At 43.7% G+C, this 27,528-nt stretch overlaps 2 protein-coding genes across 2 annotated transcripts; one reads left to right on the top strand and one right to left on the bottom strand.

The window, feature by feature from the left end:
- Positions 1-474: 474 nt before the first annotated feature.
- Positions 475-20,041, top strand: DDX17 (DEAD-box helicase 17). Its single transcript, XM_071551772.1, has 13 exons — positions 475-941; positions 4,682-4,832; positions 6,834-6,933; positions 7,070-7,203; positions 7,812-7,877; positions 8,151-8,292; positions 9,990-10,150; positions 10,239-10,411; positions 10,717-10,827; positions 11,309-11,370; positions 11,749-11,808; positions 16,004-16,243; positions 16,909-20,041. The coding sequence occupies exons 1-13, from the start codon at positions 898-900 to the stop codon at positions 17,433-17,435; spliced, it is 1,971 nt and encodes a 656-aa protein (XP_071407873.1). The 5' UTR covers positions 475-897; the 3' UTR covers positions 17,436-20,041.
- On the bottom strand, positions 20,040-26,565 carry KDELR3 (KDEL endoplasmic reticulum protein retention receptor 3). The gene is made up of 5 exons (XM_071551773.1): positions 26,076-26,565; positions 25,009-25,109; positions 24,314-24,472; positions 23,756-24,008; positions 20,040-20,856 (listed from the first exon to the last, which is right to left on the bottom strand). The coding sequence occupies exons 1-5, from the start codon at positions 26,164-26,166 to the stop codon at positions 20,816-20,818; spliced, it is 645 nt and encodes a 214-aa protein (XP_071407874.1). The 5' UTR covers positions 26,167-26,565; the 3' UTR covers positions 20,040-20,815.
- Between the last annotated feature and the right edge of the window lie 963 nt (positions 26,566-27,528).

Below are 27,528 nucleotides of genomic sequence, written 5' to 3'. Positions count from 1 at the left end.
TAAACTAATAGGGGAAAACCTAGACACACGCCGGAGCCGTCACAGAGGCCCGAGAGGCCGCTCCCGCCCCGCGGTCCCGCGTCCCGTTACTGTCCCGTCATTGTCGCGCCATTGTCTCCCCAGCCCCTCCGACACTCCCGCGGGCTCTGCGGGCGCGTAGGCGACGGGCCGTATTCTTCAAACCTGCTGCGCAATGAGCGTAACCCTCCGGCCCTGCCAGCGCGGTCTAATAAAGAATATTACGCCAAGCGCACGGTCTCTTCCCGCCCTACACCGTCCTGAGTTACGCACCTTCCGTACGCCGTGCACTTACGTAACGTACGCCTCTGCCCGGGTTTTGCCCACTGTGCAGGAGGGGTTACGGAGCGCGCTCCTTGCGTAGCAGACTTTGGGGAATAGCCTTTCCCTCCTTCCTCACGCCGGGCCTCGTCTCTAAGCAAAGAACGCAACGCACCTTTCGTAGCCCGCCTGCTACTGCGTGGGGAGGTGTTTCGCCGCGCGCGCTTCCTGCGTAATTGGGTTCGGTGAATAGGCGTAGGTGTCTCGGAGCGCTGCCGTTGGCGCAGCGCCGGGCCGGCCGTAACGTAAGCGGAGCGGGCCGGGGCGGCGGCGGCCATTTTGTGCCGGGAGCACGGAGGAAGAAGACGCTGGTGTCTCCACACTGCCCGGGCCCTGGAGTCGACCGAGAGCCCCGCCGTTCCGGCCGCTGACGCCCAGCGGGTCTCGGACCCCCTGACCACCTCTTCTCCTTTTGTGTCCCAGCAAAGAGGCGAGGTGGCGCAAAGCGAGTCCTCCGAGGCGCAGCCGCCCCTGGCTGGACCCTCTCCCCGTACCCCCAGCCCCTCGCCGTCCCCACGGCCGGCGTTCCGCTGCCTCTCGCCCACCCCCCCGGGGGCAATGAGAGGCTTCGGGGACCGGGGCCGTGACCGAGACCGCGGCGGGTAAGGGGGGGTTCGGCACTGCCGGGGGGCGGTGGGGGGGCTGAGCCACCGCGCTGGGGCCTGAGGGACGGGCAAGGCCGAAGGGGGGTGGGATGCGTTGTAACAGCGGCTTTGGGAGAGCGAAAATCCCATTTGTGGGGATTTCCCCCCAACAAATTCTCGTGTGGGGGTGGGGGGAGCTGGAGAGTTTATCAAGGTTGAGTGGTGGGCTTTTGAGTGTTTTTTGAAATTTTTTTATTAAGCTTTTCCATCATTCATGCGTAACTGTGAGCCTTGCTTGCAACTGTAAGGCCCGCACCCACGGTCCCCCCAACCTACTTCAATTATTTTCTCACAGCCCTCTTCTTTACCGTGCGACCCCGGTGTCCTCCACTCCCTGCAAGCCATGAAGGTTTCGGTGGCTCTGGCAGGGCTGTTTGTTCCTCTGCCCTTCTGGTTGTCATTGCTCTTTCTGGACTTCCTGGAAAGATGGCAGTGGGGGAAGATCCCTCTCAGCTGCGCTCCCAGGCTTGTGAGAGGAAGTGAGACCGAAAACTGCTGAGGACTCGGATACTCGGGAGGGTGATCCCGGTGAATGTGGTCCTGGATCACACTGCCAAGCTTAGGTAGCAAGAGAGAAGTTGATTGTGTGGCACTGTAGAGACCGAGTACTTGATACTCTTGAATCTATTATTTAAAGGAAGTTTGGCTTGGAAACAGCTTTTGCAGATTTGATTTGGTGTGATTTTTTTCCCCTTATGAGAATGACAGCAATAAATAAATACACTGGCATTATACTGCATAACTAGATTGAGGCTCGAGTTTTTTAAGGACTGAAAGTAAAAAGGCATTCCTTCCAGGCCTTTTTAAAGACAAAGTTATAACTAATTTTGGAGAGTGGAATATCCTGTCCTTCAGATCACGAGTAGTTAGGCCTCTGTTCTCAGGGATTAGCAATAAACATACCATGTGGGTTCTGTTAATCTGGCAGACCAGATCTCAGTTAATAAGTCTTCTCTCCATTTTTTTTCAAGCCCCCCCACTTCAGTTTCTTCCCTTTCCACAGGGAGATTAAAGAATATTTTGCTGTATGTTGCAATGCACTTTAACATTTAGTTTCTGGTTGTCTGTGGAAGAAGATAGTTGTATCATTGTCTTATCTACACCCACATTTCACGTTTTGAAATGAAAAGATACTTTCATTTTTTTGTTTTTCCCCAGAGAGGAGGATTCTGGTGTTTTTCCGCTGTGAGGCTTCCAGCTCAGTTTAACACAAGGAGATTGGAGTAATCGCTTTGGCAGGTCCGAGGTAGATCAGCTGGTTTTGGAGTTTAGTCAGGGAGTTTGAGGATGCAGATTTCTGTACAGTTACCCAAAAGAACACAGGCCAAAGCGCTGGCAAAACACTTGATGTACCTTAAAATTGGTGTAATCTCGTGTTGTGTAAAGTCTTTGATTATAGTGGGTGCTTCTTTTTTAAACTGGGGGTCTGCAGGAGTAAAAGTGCCTACAGGCTTCTTAGTTAAGTTTCTTATATTTGCACAAGAAGTCTCTTCTATGGCATGTTATGCTGGAAACTTTAATGCTTTCAGGGATTCAATTTGTTAGGTATGTTCTTTTAAGGTGTGAAAATACTTGTAACCACCAACTACCATCACACTTCATAAATAACCTCTGTAACATTTTGGGCCACCCAGCAGTTATTGCTGATTCTTTTGTAGACTAATCCAATACAAGTTTTCTGTTTTCCTCTTGCCAGGAGCAAGTTGTAGGTAGGATAAAAATGACCATGTTTTGCTCTGGATATATCAAATATGCTCAGGTCTGTCCCAGAAATGATGGCATCGGTAATATGAGAGAATAATGTTTTGAGCCAGCCTGAATTTGCACTTGAAAAGAGCTGTTGGCATATCAGAGTAACATTCTTAGATTTAAATCAGTTTAACTGGAGTTGGAATCCCAATTTATGTGTAATCAGAATGTAAAGTGTCAGTTAATGTCAGTTTAGGAGACAAACCCCAGCAGGCAGTGGTCAAGGGCTCATCCTTCGGGTCAACATCCAGGCATATTGTGTACAGGAATGGAAAACTGAAACTATGGGATTTCTGTGTAAAATCCATAAGTTCTTCCCTCTGTAGCTGTGGGAGGAACATTCCTAGTACTGGCTATTCCAGGGGCCAGTCTTGCAATCAGCCCTGTCATGTTTCTTTCCATTGACCCTTTCAACTTCTGGTGGACTGGAGGGAGATTGTGAGTTTTGCAGGAACTGCTTGGATTTAGAAATAATTGCCATTTTGACCTCAATTTAGCAAATGAGGGATGTTTCTAAGAAGTGGAAGATGCTTAATGCACAGTTGGAACCCAGCAAACATTTTCAAACTAATTTAGTAGGTTTTAAGTTAAATTATATCTACTATACTTAACTTCTCCGACAATTGAACTCCTTCCTGTTACAATGTTGATTTGAGTTGTTTTCTTGGTCTTTTAGTCACTGTAATTTGTAGTTTCCATTGGGAAGGGATTTAAAGAACAAACGTACTTAATGTTTGAGCAGATAGAATTAAGATAAGTGAGATCTTACTCTTCCTTCCTTTCTTCCCTCACAAGTTACTCCTGTAAGAAGGTTGTTTGGGGATTTTTGGTGCTTTCAGTTTGTTTCATTAACAGTTTTTTATTTCCCAGTGGACTATGGGTCAGGTGCAGCCAGTTTGGATTTGCTGTCTAAATAGAAGTGTTGCAAATGTGTAATGAATTCCTGTTTAGCAGAAAGCTGTAGGTGACCTGGTAGCGTTTGGAAAAGTACCTTCTGCTGAGTTGGTGATACTAATGGAAAAGCTGTAACTTCTTTTTTTTTTTTTTTTTTTGCATTTTAAAATATAATTTATTATATTTAAATAACCATTTCATGCGACTGGGTTTTTAGTTACTCTTACAGCTTACTGCCAGGAGCTCATTTTGGCTATTGCATTAGCCAGTCATTACAGTTAATTCTTAACATTTTGAAGTGTATGAAATGAACTGGAAAAAAAGAGCAATAACTTGCTCTGCTGGTTAGAAATCTTTTTATAAACACTATCTTCTTAGTCTTTTGAGTCTTCATCAGAATGCATTTGAGAGAGGATGTGGTACTTTTTTGGCTTTTTTTCCTCCTGTTAGACTGTTTTAAAAATAATTTTTAATGTTTTGTTTTGTTTTCTTTTTTAAATTTCTTATTTCATTGGTTCCAGAATTCCACGTGGATTTGCAGGCTTGGCTGGACTTGTTTACTTTCTGTTCATCACTCTGTTGTTTTTCATTTGAGGCGTAGTTCTTGATAAGAAAGGAGAGGAGAGGACAGAGGAGGAGATAGAGAAGCAGCTATTTTGTGTACAACTGACCACCTTGAGAGAAATAGAAGGAACTTGGAGCTGGGGATTTTTCTCATCTCTTCTATCTGCCCATGTTGTTAGTGCACTGTCAGTTTTGGGTCAAGCCGAGTGCTTACAGGTGCACCCACAGCTCTGCCCTACAGACAGGAGCTTTAAAGGGGTGATGGTTTAGGGTTCATAAGTGACTAAAAGCAGGTTTATGTTATTTCCAGGAGTTTTGTACCATCACAGTGATTGGAGGGTTTGACTTTTGCTAGAATGTTATGGTCATGTGTCAGTATGGGGAGAAGAGAATGAGAAATGGTTAAGAAATGTGAAAATTCCAGAGTAAGATGTAAATAGTTTTTAAACATTACTAGTATTTTTTTGAATAACTAACATTCACATTTGTAGGTTTGGAGCAAGTCGTGGCGGTCCTCTCCCTCCAAAGAAATTTGGGAATCCAGGGGAACGTTTGCGTAAGAAAAAATGGGATTTAAATGAACTGCCCAAGTTTGAAAAGAATTTTTACGTGGAACATCCCGAAGTGGCCAGGCTTACTCCAGTAAGTTCTCAGATTCTGTCTGTTCCATGTTGCCTACCACAGAAAACGTCACAAGTTGAAAAACTTGTCCTAGGAAGTCTGGGATAGCCTGTAATGGAACTGTCTCTGCATTGGGCTGGTTTGATGTGTGTACTCTGTAGCATGCCAGTTCTTGTTGCCTTCAGTATTTAACATTAGCAAAGGTGATGCTTCTGCTCTTAGTTGTTTTTATACAAGATATTTTATATTTTGACATTTGTAATGTATCATCATAGTGCTTGTCCAGGCTAGCAATTTGTCTGTGAAGATAAGACTTAAAGGACTTGAGTTACAGTATTGAAGAGGCCCTGAGACAACATAAAATAATGAACTAAAAGTGACAAATACTTGAAAAACGTTTGCAAGTAATATTTTATCATAAAAATAATTTGGACTGAGAGAGGCTTTGGGTAGATCTCTAGTCTAAGCTTGTGCTCAGAGCAGGGCAAACTGCAGAACTAGGGCAGGTTGCTTAGCCCCTTGTCCCTTTGTGTTTGAATATCAGAGAATTCATATCCCCTCTGGGTGGCTGTCTCGGGGCTTAATGTTTCTCTCATGGTAATTTTCCCCCTCTAATAATTTTCTGCAACATCTTCTCTATAGTGACCTGTCAGATGGTTGAAAGCAGCAGTTAAAGGTTTCTGTAAGGCCACTCTTTCCCAGGCTGAACAAACCAAGTGCTCCCCGTCTTTGTTCATGCAGCCTGTGTTGCAGCCTCCAGCTCTCCCCCATAACTGGACATCATGCCCTGTTAAAACAATGTCCTGTTTACACTGGGAGCTCAAACTGGTGCACTGTGTAAATACAGAATCTTCTCTTCCTATCTGACCTCAGTCTAGAGACTTTCTTTTTCCATCTGTAATGCATTTCAATAATTATAAATTAAGAGCTTTGTTCTTAACATGAGACAACAAACAAAATATCATTATCCAGTTACATAGAATTAAAAATCCTTATGTGAAATATTCAGATGACATAAAGGAATTGAAAGAGGCATCGATTTCTTAAAATATACAACAGCTTGAACTCCTGAGGCACGATTAGTATGAGCTGCTGTAGCTGCTTTGGCTTAACCAGCTAAAAGGATTTTCACATTTTCCCCAGAAGTAGTTTTCTCTTTTTAGCTTTTCACTCAAGAGATTCTCGCAAATAGTCGATCTATTGCATTGAATAAAGTGCGTGCTTGATATTGATGTGTATCTCTCTATTCATTTCTAATGAGCATTAGAATAAGGTCATTAGATGTGGAAACACGTTACAAAGGGCAATTGGACTTGGAAGATTAAGTGGTTTATTTTTGTCTAGGTTTTCTAATACTAAAATTCTGTGGATACACATTTCAAAAATATTGCAAGGAGTTCCATTATTTAGAAAAATTGTGAGGTCTTAGAGTATAATTATGATTTTGTCTGGGCTTCTTTTAAGTAGAAAGAAGCTCTGACTCCAAAAAATTCCAAGCAATGTTTCAGAGTTGCAAGTTGTCCAGCAAGAACTCTGTGTTTGGCCACCTGTGAAATGTATTAATTGAAGGACCGGGACTGCCCTGCCTTCTGTTTGTAGTATGTTAGGACGTATTTAATTTGTTTCATTCTTACCACTGCCACATAAAATGTATTTCTTATCCTCTGTTTCTAATGGCTTTTGAAGGTTTTGGTCATGTCTGGCCTCTGGAAACAGTGTAATTCCTAAAAATACTCTGTTAATATACTTTTCATTAAAAAGGGCTGGTTGTAAGAAGACACAGACATTAATCCTTTTTGACTACATAGAGAGTTCAGACCTCTGAATATTGAAGAAACTGTGCAATAACTCAGTCTTAAAATCTTAAGGAAAGTGATTTTTTTTTTTTAGATCTCTATTTCAATTCCATTCTGTAACAAAGCTGTTATCCAGAGGTGTGAAGAGACTTAGCAGTTAGAATCATATAATTAAAATCTCTACTGACATTTGGCATTTGCTTTTTCTTTCTTTCCACATACATAGTATGAAGTTGAAGAATTGCGAAGGAAGAAGGAGATCACAATCCGAGGGATGGAGGGCTGCCCCAAGCCAGTGTTTGCCTTCCACCAGTGCAGCTTTCCGCGTAAGTGCATTACTCTTCTTTAAGATCATGAGGATTACTCAGAACAGGCCTAAACAGTTGCTGGCTCTGTTTTCTAAAAGGTCTTCTAAAGCCTTAGTCATCCTTTTAAGAAATTCTTTTTTTCGAATTTCTGTAGAGTATGTGATGGATGCCTTGATGGACCAGAACTTCACAGAACCCACTCCAATTCAGTGCCAGGGCTTCCCACTGGCCCTCAGCGGTCGTGACATGGTGGGCATTGCACAGACTGGCTCTGGGAAGACTCTGGCAGTGCGTATTGTTTCCTGTTACTTATTTAGTTCACTTCCCTGGTCACTTTGTAGAAATTACCTGTGTGTTGGTAGGTTTTGAGCTCGCCAGTGCTGCTTGCATGAAATGACTACATGTTTTTAAAGCTTCCTTTATTGCAACATGGAGGAGACTTAAATTTCACAGGCTGTTATGACACAGCATGGACTTCACAGGCTGTACACGGAGCATTTTGTGTGTCACTTCTCTTTGGTCTGTGCTTACCTTCCAGTTTGAGAACATTATGTTCTCTTTAGCACATGTGTTTCGTTAACTATGCAAGTTGAAATATAAAATGGTCAAGTCTTCCAGGTATATGTTAATTTAAACTGCGGTGTTCAAAAGGATTTTTATCCTTTATGAAAAGCATTGATTAGGGCCAAGATTGCTCAGTTCTGCTACCTTAGACTCCATATTGAAATGAGCTTTCCCTTCAGTGGTGCTGAGCAGTTGTATTTTGTGCTCATGTCAAAGTAGATATGTTGGTCAGCAGCTCTGAAAACTTGGTTTTGCTCTATACTGCAAGTATCTTCTTTTTGCAGAATCTGGATTTTTTAGATATTATAAAATGCTGTTTTCTTCTGTTTTAGTACTTGTTGCCTGCAATTGTTCACATCAACCATCAGCCATATTTGGAGAGAGGGGATGGCCCAATTGTAAGTTGATTCTCTTCCTTTTTGTGTGTATGGAATGGCATTGTTAATGAGATGTGTGATTTATTTAATTGATGTATCAGAATAGTGTGTAGAAGAATGTTTACTGTCACAATGTGAACATCCCACTCAGTTGAAATTCTGTGTGATTGCTGACATAGCCTGAAGATATTTAAATGTTTTAGCTAATAAAGAGCAGATGGTCCAACTTTGCCTATGGTTTTAAGTTAGGGATGTGTATGCAGCTTGACTATCCTGAATCCATTCCTTTTGCAGTGCCTGGTTCTAGCACCTACCAGGGAGCTGGCCCAGCAAGTGCAGCAGGTGGCTGATGACTATGGCAAGTGTTCCAGACTGAAGAGTACCTGCATATATGGAGGAGCACCCAAAGGTCCCCAGATCAGAGATCTAGAAAGAGGTAATTTTTAAATGGATGTTTACATTTTGTGGAGGAAGTGGTGGTGTAAATTCTCTGTGAAAGTACAACTCTTCCTTAAGACCTGTTTCAAAGGGTGAGAGTGAATGAGTTCTGGCTCTTTCTCCAGTTACAGTGAGAATTTGTGAGGTAGTTCTCTTTGCTGTGTAGTGACTCGAATATTAGACTTTCTGTTTTCTCTTTGAAATTCCTGCTTTTGAAGATCATCAGGATGTAGGAAGGGGAAAAGGAAACTTCCCAGGAGAACAGGTTATTTTGAGAAAATACAATACCAGCAAGTTTATGGAAGGATTTTGCAAAAGGCAAATTTCAAGTTTTCTGCCTAGGTTTGTTAAATAATCAGACCTGGTTTCTGAATGTATAGAAACATCTTTACATGGTTGGAGGGGGGTGTGGGGTTTTTTTTGTTGCAATTTTTTAAAAGTTTTTTGTTTTTTAATTGTTAAGCACTAGGCCCTATTTCTGTTCACATACCCTGTAATGTTCTGTCTGTAACTTGCCCATGGCCAGGGACAAGGATGAGGAACCATGGTTGTACAGCAACACTGTGGCACAGTAGTGCTTAAGTGGCCTAACCTGCTTTTCAAGGGCTAGTTACATAAAATTTCAAATGCAGGAGTATGATTATGGCATTTATCTTCACCTGGTTAAAAAAAAGTTAATAGAATTAATGTGAAAAGATATAAGAAGCATTATCAAGGCAAGGTTATATATACAGATCTACTCAAGAAATCAGAAAATTTTGCTTACTACTACAATTTGCAGAGTTATTGTTGAAAACTGCAGTAATGGGATAAAGGTGTGCATAGTGGAAGTCTGTGGAATAGCTGTCTTTGAGAGAACAGTAGCACACTCCAAGAGTGGCATCGTCAGTGGGAGAGTCCAGGGCTATGTGAAGAGGCCTTGGGAGGATCACCCGGCTGGGTGTTTGCACACATTTCTAGAGTGCTGTAAAATAGAAATTCTGCTTATGAAGAAAACTTTTGTCACACGCTCCTCCTTTAACTTACCTTCTGTGGACATTTCAGTGGCACCAAAATACTCACCTAAAAGATTTGGGAATTGGTAGAAAGCAGACCATCTTTTAAGGAATGTGTGAATTGCCAAACCTGATACTAGTTTATGAATATTTGAACTCTGTTTTAACGCTCATAGGCAGGATGGTTGTCTTCACTATTAGTGCATAATTGCTCAGCAGTAAAGCCCATGCTTTGGCTTTATATATTGAAAAAAAAAAAAGAAGTACTTTGACCCATAGAGCAAGAGGAGCACTTCACGTTTGATTAATGTGGGAAGTTTAGCTGGAGTTTGCTCTAATTTTTCGAGACACCTCTCTAGACTGCATAATTCTGGATGGAGGGGGGCCAGAGTTGAGTAGAAGCTTACCTTACTTCTGATTTTTGGACAGCTCTTCACTGATGTTTTTCTGACAGTAAGCTTTTAGCTTCTGTATTGCATTTATTATTCTAATGGCACTGTAGCAGTAATTTCAGAATGGAAAAAATATTAAAAGAAAGTAGGGCTTCTACTGAAATGACTCAATCTTGGGTACGAATGAGGGTGGTGCTTTTTTTTTTTCAAAAAACAATCTTGCTCTGGAAGGTGATTCATTTTGACTAAAAATACCAGTTGACATTCAGATGAAGAGCCTTACTCTTTTTGCTTATTCTGTTCTGAAGGTGTGGAAATCTGCATTGCTACACCGGGTCGCCTGATTGACTTCCTTGAGGCTGGAAAGACCAACCTTCGTCGGTGTACGTACCTGGTGCTCGATGAAGCAGACAGAATGCTGGACATGGGGTTTGAACCCCAAATTCGAAAAATTGTTGACCAGATAAGGGTGCGTGACCCTTTTACGAGGGAAGTGTCCTTTGTTTTCCTATTCCAAGCCCAGTACCTTAAATAAATCTGTTTTCCTTTTTTCTTAGCCTGACCGACAGACTCTGATGTGGAGTGCCACCTGGCCAAAGGAAGTGCGCCAGCTTGCTGAGGACTTCCTGCAGGACTATGTTCAGATCAATGTGGGAAACCTGGAGCTGAGTGCCAACCACAATATCCTGCAGATAGTGGATGTGTGCATGGAAAGTGAGAAAGACCATAAGTAAGCTGATTTTCCTACCATTTCACTTAAAAATCTACATTGCTTTGTCAGCCAGCTAGAAACTCCAAATAATGAGGTTACTTGTAGTATTATTTAACCTTTGAGGTTTACAAAATAAGTCCTGTAATTAACTAGTCTCTTGTGTATATTCTGACCATATTGTTGTACAACTGACCGAAATTCTGTGTGATACTGACTGACTGATTTGGATGTGTGTTGTGTATGTCCTCAATGTCGGTTGAGAGAGAGCTCCTCTGTTCTGGTACATGTGGATATACATCTTAGAGCTCTCTTGTCTGTTTTAGACTGATACAACTGATGGAAGAAATCATGGCAGAGAAGGAAAACAAGACTATCATCTTCGTGGAGACAAAGAGGCGGTGTGATGATCTCACTCGAAGGATGCGCAGAGATGGGTGAGATGAGATGAGCTGAGATGAGCTTCCTCATTCCCTCCCTCCACTTTTTTCCAGTGGGAACAGAAATTGTAATCAAAAGCAGTAAGGTTTAAGTGTTCATGATGCTATTGTTGGGAACAACTTGTCCATTATTTTCTTGGCTGAATTCAGTCATTGTTTCCCAGAAGATTCCAGTCCATCAAAGCATTAGTGGAAGAGAACGTTTGTAATCGGTGCAGCTTTTTTAAGTGTATCGGAATCCTGATATGTTGATTGGGACTGTATCAGTGTAGCAAATGTGATTTGGCTTAGATGGTTGTTTATGTAGGTAATGGCTTTAGTGTACATGCTGAGTAGATAGAGGCCAGAGGATGGTAGGGAGTAAAATATTTATCAAATGTTACAGTTTTTGTGTTTTAAACAGAATGGCAGTAAAGCTTCCTGTTGCCTTTAATGTATATACTTTGCGTCTCTACTAATGTACATCTCTTTTTGACAGTTGGCCAGCTATGTGTATCCATGGAGACAAGAGTCAGCCAGAACGAGATTGGGTGCTTAATGGTGAGTTCATCACTGAGCAGAGAATAACTTGGGCTACTGGACCTAATTTACTGAGATGTGTTTTTCTGTTGTTTTTTTTTTTGATCCCCAGACCCAATAGGTACCTTTAAAAGAACTTCCTTTGCCTTTATACTTGTAATTTCAGTATTCGTATTTTCCTTTTTTTGTTCATTTGTTTTGACAAAACTATGGGAAAATTGGTCCACCCAGAGAGCTGGATTTTGAAAAATAGTTGAGGCATTATATCCTGACTTGCTGGGGTTTCTGGAATTGACCCATCTTACCTAGATTCTGGAAAATGAGCATTTAGTGTAAATCAAGTTCAGGTAACTTAATCTTTTTGAAAAATCTTACTTCATAGCATGCTTTGTTTTACAGAGTTTCGTTCTGGAAAGGCTCCTATCCTCATTGCTACCGACGTTGCATCTCGTGGGCTAGGTTTGTACATATAGACCACTCTTGCCTACTGCTGCATATTTTTCTTCTTTGGACTGAAAAATGTTTTTCTTTAAAAAAAAAAATCAAAGCGTGATTTTCCCCCACATGTGAAATACGTTTTTTAACATTAATCTTTTTTTTTTCTTTCATATTCAAAGTCTCTTCCTGCTCCTAATGAACAGGCTTTGGTCTGCAGCAAGGCCTAGGCATGACCAATCGATCGCCAAGAGGGAGAAGAGACGTCCAATTATGCAACCCAACCCTTCCACCACACTCACTTCTTCCCCAAATCCAGCTTTTCTTGCTGGATAGCAGGGATGGATTATTGCTCTCAGTGCAGAGCGTGTCAGATAAAGTTCAAGTAGGAAGTTGTGGGGAGAGCATTTCGACAGGAAATAGCTAATACTCTCCCCATATGACACACCACAGATTGAACATACCAACCCCAGTGTACATGCATGTTTACCCAGCAGATGTATTCACATCTGAGAAAGTGCTGCTCCACATCTTTGGTCTTGACATGTAACCTTCCCTCCTCTGTGTTCCTTCTAGGCAGGACCACTGAGATGATATATGGCCTTTAACATCTTGTTACCCAGAGATGTAATTGAATCAAAATCGCACAGCTCTATTCTGGTGGTATGAAAATGATCTGTCTGGATGCATCAGTTGTGCCCCCTTTTATAATAAGCATATTTGTATTGTGAAACATGGTGTGCTGAGCACAGTCCTTATCAATCTGCCCACCCTAGAAGAGGATGGCTTCTGAAGTGCTCTGAGTTGAATAGCAGACATTGAATACTCTCCCCACTCTGAGTTTAGTAGAAGGTAAACTACTTGGGGATCAATGTCTCATTGTAGTAAATTTTAAACAAAATTACTGCAAATCAGTAGAGATTAACTTGGAGGATCCAGTTAGTTAAAACCCTCAGTTATCTGATCTCTTGTCATATGCCAGATGGGTGGCTGTGCATCATATGGTCACTTTAATACAGGCAGACCATTACTAGACTTGGCAGCCTTTGTTCACACAACCTTCTTCCCACCTTCCCCTCCCCCCTCAAAAAACGTCCAGCACTTCCTCAGGAAGTGATTATATGGACTTCAGTCTCTGCCCTCTGGGGTCATGTCTGGACCTGTGCAGTTAGAACTTGGGCCTGTTGGGAGAAGGGACTGAGGCCTGAAACCAGTTGGTATGAAAGACAGCTGCTTTCTCTAGCAGCGTTTTTTAAACAGACTTGCTGTGTGCTGGTAGCTTCTTTGTGCATCTTGCCTAGACATTTAAAACAGCCTCACCCCCCTCAAAAAAACCAAACCACTTCCCCCAAAACAACTCAATTGGATAACACTTCAGAAAACAGTTCCCACTTCCCATCCTCCACTTCACCTGAGCGAAGGGGGAAAGGTATCAGAGTCTGTTTCTTGTTACTGAACAACATCTCTGCTTGTATTGGGGCTCTGAGTTTGCTGCTTAAAATAAGTCACTTAACTGGCAAACTTCTGGACGACTTCCTCCAAGATCCTGGAAAGTGAAGGCTTCTACCTAAATAACATATAACAGGGGCGCGCGCCTTTTGGCTGAGTCACCAGGGCTTTCCCTCTTCCTAATGGAACATTGGTTTCAAAAAAGCTTCTTCCAGGTAAGTTCTGAGTCCCGTAATACCTCCTTTGTGATAATTCCCTGGAGTGAGGTCCTCTCTCTGCACTGATTTTTTTTTTTTTAAACTTTTATTTTTTTTGTTCAGTCTATTAAACTACAAGCATTGAATTTGTTTTGTTTGGTTTTCTTTAACAGAAGCTTTGATATCAGCTGCAGATCATTCTCAGTGCAGGGGTGGGGGCACATCTACAGTGATGGTCTAAACTGCTCTCTAGACTGGCATGTTTGCTAGTTTATGTCTGTCCCGATTAATTGTTGGAGACTGTCTGTGCCATATGGTGTTCTGATGGTCTGACAAAGGGAATGTTTCCCAGGTAGCTGTCAAAAATGATTTACAGTCTTGATTCTTGATCCTGCTGCATTATCTTCTAAAAGTGCAGGAAGATTGCGAGTATGTGCAGACACTTTGGAGCATGCTAGACTGGAGAAGCTGAGTCTTGCACGCACTCTGGTCTTTTCTTCAGCGAGCTGCGTGCTCTGCCCAGGATCACTTTCTAGTCTGGAAAACACCCTTGCATCTTCCTCTTCCTGCCTTCTCATTCTTCCTGCTCCTCCCCAGTCAAGTCAGTTCTGTCTGCATTGGTAGCTACAATTCCCTGTGGTTTCTGATGGGAAGGCACATCCTTCTATCCTCTCTGGTAATTCAAGTCACTTGCTACTGGATGTGCAAAACAGGACTGACTGAGGACCATGTAATCTGGAGTTTGTCAGTCTAGTTGCACTCCGGCTGTGAAGATGTAATCTGTCACATGTACTTCTGTCTTTACTTCACTTTCCTTTTTAAAAAACTGTTGCATCAAGGACCCTGGCTGGAGACTCGCGCAGCCCCCTGTGAAACGTGCCTTCTCACTCCCTTTGTTTTGGTGTGATTCAGGACTTTGGAGTCAGCAAAGACTGAGGAGCCCCCCCTTTGCTGTAATAAGAAACAGACATGAAGTCCCCCTCTTGTCACTACAACCCTCATGTTTTTATTTTTCCAACAACCCCTTTGAAATTGATGCAGTCTGGGCAATAGATGCAGTCTGACCCTTTGGATGTAATTTTTGTATCTTCACTTTTTTGGCAATTGCCCCTAAGAACCCCAAATAGGGGACAAAAAGCGTTGGAGGACCTGAAACTTACCTGAACCCAGGTTCTCCGGCGCTTCACAACCAAATGGGGCTACAGAGAAGCGTCTAAGCCAGTTCACAGAGCGAGCGTGTGTGGGGACTTCTCGCTGCCACGGACCCTTGATGCATGCTCCCCGCGCTCCAGTGGTCCCGTGTCAGAGGGCGGAGTTTTCGAAAGGAGGCCGCCAAAAATAAAAGGCAAAGAGACGTGATCGGCTGCAGCGGTTTCCCACAGGAGGAGGGAGTGTGCATCGGTCTGGTAACAAACAGAGAATGTTTCTCTCTTTAAAACAAAAAAAAAAAAAGGAAAGGAAATCACAAAATCTGTGTTTTATCTTGGATATTTTCAGAATATTCTTGTTAAAATGCAGATTTTAATTTTTTTTTTATGAGCTGTTAGGGCACTTACTGTAAAACCATGCATTTGAAAATACTGTATACTGGAGTAAATAGGTGCTTTTGGTACTTCAAGTGCTTTCACTGAAGCGTTACACTAACATTTACTCGGTTTCTGTCCTGCAAGTTTATAAAATCTTGCCTTTTTGTAAAGCCTGCAATTCTGATCTCCTAAATTTTAATATTGTTTTGCCTACAAAGCCATTTTGATAATTTTGTTTCCTGCTTCCATCTGGCACTGGAAGTGGAGAATTGCTGACAGAATTCAGGATTTTCCAAATTACACAAGCTTGCCAGAAGTGGACAGAGCAGCACAGTGAAGTGTTAGTGCAATGCATTCTGGTGACAACTACAAAGCTGAGTTAAGATATCCTAGGTCTGCATAATTTTTGATGAGTTGGCCAAATAATACTAATGTAATAGAAGTGCCTTTAGGCTAGGGAAACTAGTTCACTGTATTTTATTAGGACTGTAAAAGTAAATATTTTTAAGATTACCTTTTATTTCATGTTGCTGAGTGGAAGGTAAGTGATCTCATTACCGTTATTTTTTGTTAGACTTCTCCCAACAGAGTATAAGCTTTACCATGGCAGTTCTGCCCTTCCTCCACCCCAGTTTGCTCTGTCTGATGGTAACATTTTCACTTTATGGATTGTGTTTAAAAAAAAAAAAGAAACCACCAAAATTCAATTAGGTTATTCACAAACATCAGTGTCTTTGACACAGGAAGACAGAGAAATGCACTCCGGGGAGGATGGCTTTGAATGCAGGGCAAAGCTGCTTTAAAATTATGACTCTTTTTTCAGGACACTGACCTTTGTTCCTGACAGTCTTAAATTTGAGTCTTCTACTCTTTTGGGATGAGTCTGTCTTGTATTTATTCCATGCAATTACTAACTTTGTTTTTTTTTTTTCTTATTACTGTCACCTGCATTCGTGCTCCCCACCTTTCGTTGGCACGTCCTCTCTTCTTCTCCCCTTTCCTCAACCCCACCCTTTCACTGTGCTTCGCTCCTGGGCACTTCACAAGATGTGGAAGATGTTAAATTTGTGATAAACTACGACTATCCGAACAGCTCCGAAGATTACGTGCACCGCATTGGCCGTACCGCACGTAGTACCAACAAAGGTACTGCCTACACCTTCTTCACACCAGGAAACCTGAAACAAGCCAGGGAGCTTATCAAAGTTTTGGAAGAAGCCAATCAAGCCATCAATCCAAAGCTGATGCAGCTTGTGGACCACCGAGGAGGAGGAGGTGGTGGTGGAGGTAAAGGCATGTGGGAAAAGACCTACACAGGGAATAGGTTCCCCATTTTTGAGGGAGGGTAGATGGAAAGGGCATAGGGAAGTAGTAAGTGCAAGTCTGAGACAGCAAACAGATTAGTACTAAAGCTGTTCTGTTCTTGAGGTCACACTTCAGGTAGACATAGTATTTCTGTCCCAACAGAGAGGAGTCCCCTGTTTTATCTGAGCTGTAGATTTTTTTTCTCCTGGAAACGTCCTCAGCTGATCTTGTTTGCAGTTATTAATTTGTTATGGCTCTTACCTAAGCACAGGCAACAGCATGCGTGTGGATGCATGTGGAAAATTGAGATCAGAAAAGGGGTATGTTGACTTAGCTTCAGGGACTACTTTTCCTCCCATTCCCTGAAGGAACAAGAAGTTTCTTTATATTTTCAAGATAGTCCTGAATTTCTTTCATTTTTTTTGTCTCCAAGCACATATGTAAGGAATCTTTGTGGAACTTGATGTTTACACTTTGAACAAAATGAAGAGGCATGTGCACAACTGTGCAGGGAAGTTAGTCAGAAGAACATGCTCCTTATGGCAAAACTGGAGTTGGAAAACAGGGAGAAGGGGTGGAGTAATTGTACCAGAGTTCATTGTTTAAGACTTGTTCATGGTACTAAATCTTAATATATCCATCACCAGGAGGTCGTTCTCGTTACCGAACGAGCAGTTCGGTAAACAACCCTAACCTGATGTACCAGGAAGAGTGTGACAGGAGGCTCCGGGGAGTGAAAGAGGGCCGGAGAGACTCAGGTGGCTTCAGAGACCGTGAGCGTGCTGACAGTTACGCCAATGGAGCCAACAAGACGTATGGCAGTGCCTATGGGAGCCCAAATTCTGCTTTTGGGGCAGCACAGAGCCAATATGGTTACACTCAAGGGAGCTATGGAGCAGCTGCCTATGGCACGAGTGGCTATGGCACTGCAGAGTACAATGCTAGTGGCTATGGTGCCAGCACCACAGCTGCCACCGCTGGGAGAACCGCACAGAGCGCCACCCAACAGCAGCAGTATGCAGGGATGGTGGGGCGCTCGGGCCAGCAGCCACAGCCGCTCATGTCACAACAGTTTCCGCAGCCCCCTGCCACTAATGTGATGGGCTATATGGGACAGACCGCCACCTACCAGTACCCACCCCCTCCCCCACCCCCTCCCCCCACCCGCAAATAAGACCTTGCTGGTGACCAGTGTAGACCTCTTGCATTTAAAGGAACCTTTTCTTTCTCTTCTTTCCCATTGTGATGTCTCTCATGCAGGTTAGACTTAGAATTCACCATTCACAATCCCTTGAGCTCATTAAAAATGGCCTGCAGTCCACATTATGAACGCTGTCCTCTTTTTTTGTCCTTTTTTTTAAGAGCTTTATATAGTTGACTGGAAAATTTATTATTTTTGTCTTGCATGTTGATAAATTTGGAAATTTTATTTTCTTTAAAGGAAATAGGTATAAGGCAGATAGGTCCCAGCTTGATCATCTTGGTGTCAAAGGTTTGTGTGAAAACTTGCTTTTGAGGGGAAGAAGTTTCTATTCTGTAACACATTAACTTAATTTCAGGAAGTATCAAGAGAGGTGGGAAACTTTGGGGAGCCAAAAAGCACTTCATTCAAAATAAGAATGCAAGGGAGCGATGCTCACTTATTGTAATCTTAATTTTTTTTTTAATAGCTCACTATTATTGCTTGTAATCTTACTGTAGATGACTTTCTATAGGAAAACTCTGCTCATTTGTCTGAGCTGGCGGTGTTCAGAGTAATGCCTTAGGTATATTTGTTGGCATTTTCTGCAGCTCTGGAAGTTCTGTCTTCTGGTACCTGTATAAGTCTGCAGTAGGGAGGTTGGGATTTAAAATACAGTGTTGGAGACCAAACCTGTCTTGGATTTGGTAACTTGAAAACCTGATAGTTGCTGTGGGTACCACTGCTAAGATACTTAGTCAAGTAAGTTCTTTGCCTATGATTGTTAAATTGCAGCATCACAAACACGTGGAGCCTGGTTATTGTTAAATTGGTTTCTGTTCCTAAATTCCTGTTGTTGAGTTTATTGAGGGGAGTCTTACTTGAGATTCCAGAAACTAAACAAGTGATGAACAGCGGATCTTGTTTGTCTGCCCTTCACAAACTCCCTTTTGCCATGGGGAATGTTCTGAATGTCACTATGCTCAATAAAATGTGACAAGGGTTTTCCACACTTAAGAGGCTTGAATAGGGAGGGCTGGGGGGGGAGGGCAAGGTGGGGGAGGAAGTGAGGAGGAGGTTGACTGGGATCTCCTTTCCATGAGGTAAGCAGTGAGCTGGTTAGTGCATTTTGATTCTGAAGCCTTTTTTTCTTTTGTACCTTGCTCTGATGATTGCTTTCTCTGGTTTTTGAGTGCATTTCCCTGCTCCATTGGTCCCTTTGAGCTGAGCTCTTGCAGGTAGGTAGTATTTTAGAAAATGTTAGAGAAGAGTGAAATTTTAGTAAATACATGAATAAAACTTGTTTATTTTACAGGCTAAGGTGGGTGTGAGGGGAGTTCCTCCCTTTAGTAAAGCATGTTGTTGATTTGTGATTTCTAATACCAGACGGTTCAGAGACAGTAGATGATAACAGGAGTTGGCTGCTCTTGGTCTGATAACGTGACAAAAGAATGGATACATCTTCTGGTTTGAGGCACGCTCTTTGCATTATGAGAGTGCAGGGGGTTGTGGTTTTTTCCTGTTGGCGTTCTTGCATATGGATGAACAAGGCAGCCCACTCCTTCTGTAGCAGAGTGGAACTTCTTATAGCCTTGGAAAAGAGCTTGCTTATACAGAAATGATTTCTTTTTAGATTTAATTTCTTCCCAGAGTAAAATTTTGGGCCATGACTGCGTTTTCATTTTCTTTGGTGCAGTACACAGGTAGGTTGCTGACAGGGAGAAGGGAGAGATCTTCCAGAACCTCAAGTTCCCTCATCCCATTTTATAATTCCAGTGCATGGGCAGGAAGTTCCTTTCCTTGTGTTAAGTGAAAGTCAGAAACATTTTGTTTACCCAGGCACTGACTGATTTGTCTTTGGCCTCCCTCACAAGCAAATGTAGAGCTTTTTTTTTTCCATTTCTTGTTTTAAATTTGAGCGTTGAATGCAGAAATGTGTTTGAGGAATGTGGGAGTAGGACATCTCACTGACTGGCTTTAAAACGGGTCTCTGGACCACCAAAGCTGCCTTACAGTCTTGTTACACCTTTCACTTCTTTTGGAGAAGGCTTGTGCATGTGCAAACATCAGTGCCAAGTCTTGCCGTGCTTTACTGCCATTGAGGTCAGCTGAAGTCCAGAGTCTCAGTTCAGTTCCGAGTGTCAACCAGACTGTTGAGTGCTTAAATGCACTGTGGCATGTGCTGCCCCTGTCCCACCTGGTGCTCACTGCTCTGTTGCATATACCAGCTGGAGGGCTCTTCTTGATTAAGCATTAGTCTCTAGTGTTGTTTGCATTGTTTTCAATCTGTAAAAAGTTTGTGGGAGTGTCAGATGAGTTGGGTGTCCCCTCCCACTTTCTGAAGCAATTTACTATTCAGACTTCTCTGAACAATGGAAAGGTTAGTGGCTTTGTGTGGGATCAGCATCTTGTTTCACGCAGCTACTGGTCTCTGAACACATTCCTGTTGTAATTGATGAAGAATTGAGAGATTCATAGATCTGTGGTGTTCAGGCACAGGATACTAAGAGCTATGTTACTATTCTTAGTTTGTAAATTGTCCTTTTGATACCATCTTGTTTTCTTTTGTAGGTATAAATAAAAACACTGTTGTCAATAAATTGTGAACTTGTTCTTTATTTTTGGAATGTAAAGCTGTCTTTGCCCCTGTTCTTCCCAGTTCTTTAAACAACAAATTCAAGGAGGTGGAAACACCTCTGGCAACCCCATGAATTTTAATTGAAATTACCCCACTCTGTAAGATACGAGGAGCTGAAAGTGAGTGAGTGGGGGGAATGTTTGAATATTTGTGTAACTGGAAGATTCATGTCATTCAAAGGGGATGTGTTTTTCTTGAATGTTACAGGACCTGAATAGAGGGTCAGGCAGAGTTAATTTTAGAGAGGGTATTAGTTTGTACAGTTAAAGTAACCGCTTGTAGCATCTGCTGTGTCAGCTGTGGCCACTTGAGAAATAGATCCCGTGGCTTCTGTCTGTGCTATCACTTAATATGAGTACCATGGTCCCTTTATGATGGGTACTTGCCAAAGGACTAAAGGGAGTGACAATTTCTCTTACACTCCTTGTGCTGCCTCAGGGTACAGGTGTGTTTCAGATGCAGGTGCTGGGAAGAGTCAGGAGAGAGTAATTCGCACTACTTATGTATTGGCCAGCACTACTTACACTAGCACCAAATTCAAGTGAGAAGAAATAAAAAAATGGAGGGAGAGAGTCTCATGGATGACAAGCATTTCAGCTTTCCAAGCCTCGTTGTCTTCCTGGCACCGGATTGAAACTTGGCTCAGCCATCCGTTTGTCAAAAAGGGCCAGGGAAGGAAAGCTGTGATCTTAAAAGCTTCGTTTTTAGAATTTCTTATGTTGGCAGTGGAATGTCTTCAAACAGGCATGGGGAGACTTAGCTTCTTTCCTTTCAGGACTGTGTGAAGAGAAAAGGTAATGAATGAACTTAAGTGAATTCAATTGTTCTATTGTTTCAACAACTTTATTTTTTCTAAATTGCTATTTAGAGCATGGGATAGTGGGGTATCAGGTCTGCAAACTGCAAATGGGAGACAACCACAACAAGACTGCTGCTAAGGGGATTCCACAAGCTATTTTATTACCCTCTATGCTGAGGGAAAAGGTTCCTGTTTCTTCTCCCATGGTTACTTTTTTTACATGTGTGGACCCTCTTAATTTTTTTTGTTAGTGATGTGCTATCCTTAGGGCTTTCCCCTCCTTTTGACGTAGAGCATAGCCTGAATAGTCTGTGGCCAGACCCTCCTGAGCCTGCCCCACCCCATCTAACCACAAAGTTGGGATGGCAGGGATGCCTCTGGGAAATGCCATAGGACCACAGGCTTAGATGGGGGGGGAGGGGGGGCTGGAGCAGTGACTGCCCTGGATGTGTGGTGGTCAGTGGTGGAGTGGCTGGTGGCCTGGTACGGGGTGCTAGGGTGGTCTCTATGGGATGCCAGAGGGAAGGGCAGCAATGTGCCAACAATGCACCACACAGGGCAGTGAGTGCCTCATGGACCAAGTGGGTGGGGCCAGAGGAACCATGCCAGGTTGGAGAAGTGGGCGGGGGGACATTGTGAAGGTCAGTGAAGGCAAATGGACATCCTGCCCCGGGGTGGAACAACCTCAGGTGCACGTGTGTGCTGGGGGCTGCCCAGCTGTAAAGTGGCTTGACAGAAAAGGCCCTGGTGTGTACTGGACACCAAGCTGAACACGAGCCACCAGCGTGCCCTTGTGGCAAAGAAGCAAACGGCCTCTGGAGCTGCAGGGCCTAGGCGTGTTCTTCCTCTCTACTCAGCCTCGAGGAAGCCACAGCTGAAGTGGTGTGTTCAGCTCTGGGCTCTCGGAACAAGAGACAGGGACATACTAGGGCAAATCAAGAAGGACCACAGGAGCATCTGATGTTAAAGAGCATGGGCTGCAATCTGAGATTATTCAGCCTTGAGAAGGCTGAGTGGGATCTTACCCATGTGTACAAATGCTTGATGGGAGCAATAAAGCAGACAGACTGCTGAGTGGTGCCCAGTGACAGGGCAAGGAGCAATGGGCACTTAAACATCAGAAAATAGTATTTTACAGAGGGTAGTCAGACATCAGCACAGGTTGCATGGAGAGGCTGCATCCTGTAGATAGCCAAAAAACCTGACTGGACAGGACCTTGAACTATGTGCTGTGAGCAGGGGCATGGATTAGATGATTCTCCCTCTTCTTCCACCATCTGCTCCCAACCCTGGCTGTTCAGTGAAATACAAGTTTTGGGGAGCTGGAAAGCTTCCCTGGGATACCTTTCATGTCCTTGTGTTAAACAGAAAGGAGCTCATCTAGTTTTGAAAACAGGATAAAAAGAAGTAGCATTCTATAAAAATCCCTTTGCAATGCTTTGGTATAGGCTCTGAAGTCTTATTTAATACATTTCTTTATATAACACATTTTTTGCCTTTTTATTTCCTTTTTGCAGCATCACTGCCCTTTTGTCTGAACTCTTCAGTGTTAGAAATGTTTTGAAAAGTTGGGTTTTTTGAAAGAATGTAAAAGAGATGCAACCTGCTATAATATTTTTGACTCTCATAAATGACTGCAAAGCATTTGCATATCTTCAGACACTATTTCTTGCCCATGATCCAGAACATTTGTGTAAAAGAAAAGAGGAAAAAAAAAAGGCAATTCTCTTCCTGCTGTGATGTTTCAGGGACAAATGTTTTTTTCTCCTGCCTCCTGTACCATCTAAATTTTGTGGGTCTGTCACCAGTGGTGTGACTAAAAGCCAGCAGTTATGTTTTTTCCCCCTTTGGTTCCATCATCACAAATACAAAGGGTATGGATTTCTCACAAAATACAGAAGGACACAGGACACATGAACTGAGTGAAGCTAAAATTGGAATTAGTTTAGAAAAAGTAAAAAAAGGAATTGACGTGGGCCAGCTTGGTGGCAGTTATACAAAGTAATTTTTTGGCTACAAAAATATTGAATGGCAGAAGGAAGTCTTAATTCTGCCAAGGCCAGCCACCTGCTCAGTGCTCCTGTCACCTCTCTATCAGCAGGTATATTGCATGAAGCTACCAAAAATCCACCCCTTGAAATATCAAACGCAGGCCATCACTGCTGCTTTTGTCAGACTAGAAAACAGTTGTCGGCTTAGCTAATTTAATCTAATTCCATCTTCCTCAACAGGAAGGTGTTTCAAAGTGTACTTCAGCCTCAGCAAACCACAGTGTGTTCTACCAGAATTTATGCCCTTGGTGCACTCATTAACTCTGGTGTGTGACTATTTACCCAAACACGGCACTGGAAGAGGCATCTGATTTTGGAAAACAGGAGTGTCTTGTCTGTGCAGATGCCCGTCTTCCTACAGAATTAGTTCCTGACAATGTTACATTTTTTCATCAAAGGAAAAGTAGGCTTAATAATATCTCTGTATGTCTGCAGTTGCTTTCTCAGGTACATTGTCTCCCTGCAGCTATTTTTGCCCCCTCAAAGCTTTTTTTTTTTTTTTTGCATGATTCATAATTTTTCAAAATGTATGTAGAATTGAATGTACCTCAGTTTTTAACTTCCCCAGGTGGGGTTAAACCAGCCTTAGCTCTGGTTTAATTTCTGCTGTGTTTCACATGTGCTTCTAAAGCCTTGTGAGCAGTGATGCCCACTTGCATTCAGAAGATACGTTTTTTAAACTGGACTTTGGGTGTACAATGTGCATCACAAATACAGCAAAGAATAAAGTCATGCAAGGATTAATGCATGGCAAGCTGCTGCTCCACTGTACATTGCAAGTGTTGAATGAACATTTCAGATTTATACCAACCTATTTACTACCTACCTTTGGTAACGTAGAGATAGAAGAAGTCACAGTAGAAGATGGTTTGTACCACCCCGGAGACTACAGCAATCTGGTCATAGAAATTCTCTGTGTGATAGCGCCAGACCCAGTTGGCAATGTAGAGAGCTCGGTAGAGGCCCAGGAAGAAAAGGTAGTGCGTTGTGATGGTCTCTGCTTCCCCTGTCTTGCTGATCATGAAGAGCTGAGGAAGGATAGCCACGGACTCCAGGTAGATGGAGAAGGTCCAGAGTATCTGTGAGGTGCAAAATGAAGGCAGTGGGGAGTCAGTGCTGGGTAATATGTGTTAAGACTCAAGGCTTTTCATTTGGCAAACACTGATGTGCAAGTGGGATGAGTAGTGTTTCTGAAGTTGGGAAAAAGGCCTGCTGTGCTGGGACTGAGAGGAGACAATGCTGAACATCTTCAAGGCCCGCCAACTTTGCCTTTCCTGCCTGCTTTTACTGTTAAAAATCTCAGCTATTCAACATGCTTCTCCCTCTCCTGCCTGGTGTAAGGCTGCTGCTTCCCTTCCCTTTTCCTGCTTCAGCTTTTCCTTACCTCCAAGGGGGTGAAGCTGTGGTTCTCCAGAAATGACAGGCCTGTGACAGGGACGAGCAGGAACTCGAGGCGAAAGGAGTCATTCTCACTGTCAAATGTTTTTCGGAATTTCACATAGATCATGTACACAGTGACGTAGGCACATATCAAAAAAATTACCTGGGAGAGAGAAGGGAGACAGCAAGACCTCACCTGCAATTGCACCTTCCATGCTTAAAGAGAGGATGGCTTTGCTAGAGGTCTGTAAACCTGGTTCTGGTGGGGCCATGCCACAGTGAGATAGTGGTGAATGGTTTTCCTGTTCTGCCTTAAGGATTCACTTCTGCTGGGGTTACTCTAGTGGTCAGGTAAAGCTTCCCCCACCATGAGAATCACACCTGTTTGAGTCCCTTTGGGGCTCTGTGTGAAGAAGTTGGCTTGGTGGCAGCCTTCTGTTAATGTTCCTGCTGTGCAAGGACACCCAGGCTTGGTTCACAGAATCTCATCCTGGTTTCAGTGGTGCTAAATGTGGCTCAGCTCACTCACTGACTGTGGCAACATTTTTTTTGTCAATGGAGGGCCAGTGACACCAAAGGAGGCATGTTTATCCACCCTTCCTGGCTGAAAACCTAACCTAGTGACCATGTACCCTCATCTCCCTGAGAAACCACGGTGAGCTGAGGGGAATCTCTGCTGCTTAACTGCCCTTTCCTTACCTTCATCACAGTGTTATAAACAGAGATGAAGTTTGTGAACAGATCCAGGTAGCGGGTTGTGAAGACAAGGGCAAAAAGAATCTGACTTTTCCCAGAGATTCCTGCATGGCAGGGAGACAAAAGGAAGGTAAAGCAGATGAAAGGAAGGACCCATAGGATGGTGGTTTCCCCTTATGCCTTCTTTGGAAGCACTTGTATATATGCATGTTGTTTTGTGAGCCAGGTCTGGTGTGTAGGTGCTGATGTAGCTTTAAACCTACCCCAGGACTGGCAGGAGTCTCCCTCCCAAGTAACAGATCAGGCTCCTGCTTATGCCACTGAGCCTGCCTGTAGGGATTGGTGCTCAGTGGGCATGTTCACAGCTTTTGCCAATTCGGTCCTTACTGTTGTCAAAAGGCCTTTCTCCTCCCTCCCTTCCCCCTTTGCCTGCCCACCTCACCAGGAATTGTGTGATACAACATGTGACACAGAAGGGAAGAGCTGTGGGACCAGCCCAGGGACACTGATGGGGCTTGGTCACCACTAGCAGGGAGACGTAGTCAGGCCCACCCATTTCTCTTACCAGTGATAATGGTCACAGCCTCAGCAGCCCAATCCCAAAATCTGTTGTGGAGGAAACTATGAACACTGAGCAAAATCCTCCTGCAGGAAGCTGTTGTGCTAATTTCCTTACCTCAGGACAGGACAGCCTCTGGCACCTGTCCATCACTGGCAGGACCTGCAACCTAAAGCAGCTTTCTCTCCGGGTTGTTGGTGCCACCACAACTTCTTGCTCTCATTTTCCACTTCCCTCTGGCCTTGATGTCCTCTGCTTCACCACCCCAAGACCAACACCTGCCTGAGGCTCTGTGCCTTGCCACATCACATCCTTCCAACACAGCCCTCTCTTTCTGGCAGGGACACCTCCCGGAGGAGGAGGATGACTTCCCTCCAAGAGCCCAATGGGGAGGGCTGCCAGTTTGTATAGACTATCAGTAGGCTTTCCAGCACCCCTTTTGCTTCCACTCTGCATCAAGCTGCCCTCAAAGAAAGACCACCCTCCTTCCCAGGGGCGTGGGAGCACTCACCGGCACAGGACTTGGACTTCAGGATCTTCAGCAGGAGAATAATGATGGCCAGCAAGTGGGAGACATCCCCCAGGATGCGGAAGATGTTCATGGTGCTGGGGTGTCTCCTCTGGAGCGAAGGAAGTGGGGTGCTTTCTGCGGGCAGGGAGAGCAAGGGCAGGGACTTTTTCTCCCCCAAGCCTCAACTGAGTGAACGGTCTCCGCCTCAACTTTCCGTTTTCCCTGAGCACAGCACTCTCCCTTCTTGTGGAGCAAAGTTCAGGCTTTCCTCTCCCCTGGTTGCGGTTGTCTTTCCCCTGCCAGGCTGGATGTCTCCCTTACTTTTCCACCGAGGGGGATTTTCCCTCTCCCAGGCTAGGGCTTTCTTCTCCCTGCTTTAGGTTGGAAGTTGGGGGTTGTTTCCTCGAGAGCCCAGGCTGAGCAGCCTTGAAGCCAGCGCTGGGTGACGGTGACGTGGCTCCTGGCTGGCCGGGGAGGAGAGAGAGGAGGAGGAGGCGGGAATAACTGCCTTATTTTTCCCTTTTTCTTTTTTTTCCTTCCTTTTTTTTCTTCCCCAGCTTGTCTCAAGTTACACACGGAAGTGTGGTTAAAGGGGAAAAGGCAGTCGGAACGGGATTCCCATCGTCTGGCCTTAAGGACGCACCCTCCTTCGAGGGCCAGGCTGCCCAAGGAAGTTCCGAAGTTCGCCGAACTGTGTTAACCTGTTCCCAACCGGCAGCCTTCTGCCCTCTGCCCTCCCTGGTCCCATCCCATCTCTATCACTTTCTCCCCAGTCCTCCACCTTGTCTCCTGGAGCAACAGAAAAAGCGGGGCAAAGATTTGAATTACCAAACGGTTGCAGCCCTTTCACAGCAGATCATGCACAGGCATTCCCTGGTGGCTGCCCCACCAGGTACTCCTGCCTTCAGGTGTCCTATCTGGAGCAGTGTGGATCCCAGAGCCCAGCCCCGGAGGAAAGAAAATATCCTCCCAAGGGCTGGTTCGAAACAACTGAAAATAATCCTGGATTCCTGGAAGTGGGTTACAAACAACATAGTGCATGCGTTGAATGAAAGAAGCACATGGGTGCTGCTGGTTTTAAAGATTTCACAAGAAGCAGCTCAGTAGTGACTGTTTGAAAGTTCTAATATAATTGAGAACAGCCCTGGGTGACCAGCCTGGTTTGCATAAACTTTGTCCCTGGAGAAACAGTTACATAGGGAGATCTCATGGCAACAGTGGGGGAACCTCTGCATCAAGACCCAGCAATGAGTTATTCAGTATCTAATAACTTTATATTAAGTGCTATGTTTTTAATTTAATATAAATAAATATAATAAATAAATAAATTTATTTTATTTAACTTTATATTAAGTTGCTTTAATACAACCAAATGGATTTGTCAGCTCACCCTTGAGCAAATCATATCTGGCCATGGGTCTAATTTGGTTACTCTTGGGTTATGTGGTCCTGC

The sequence above is a fragment of the Pithys albifrons genome, chromosome 3 (genome assembly GCF_047495875.1).
Source record: "Pithys albifrons albifrons isolate INPA30051 chromosome 3, PitAlb_v1, whole genome shotgun sequence".
Lineage (NCBI taxonomy): Eukaryota > Metazoa > Chordata > Aves > Passeriformes > Thamnophilidae > Pithys > Pithys albifrons.
Note: the sequence above shows the minus strand (reverse complement) of the source record. Positions and strands in the feature narration are given on the sequence as shown.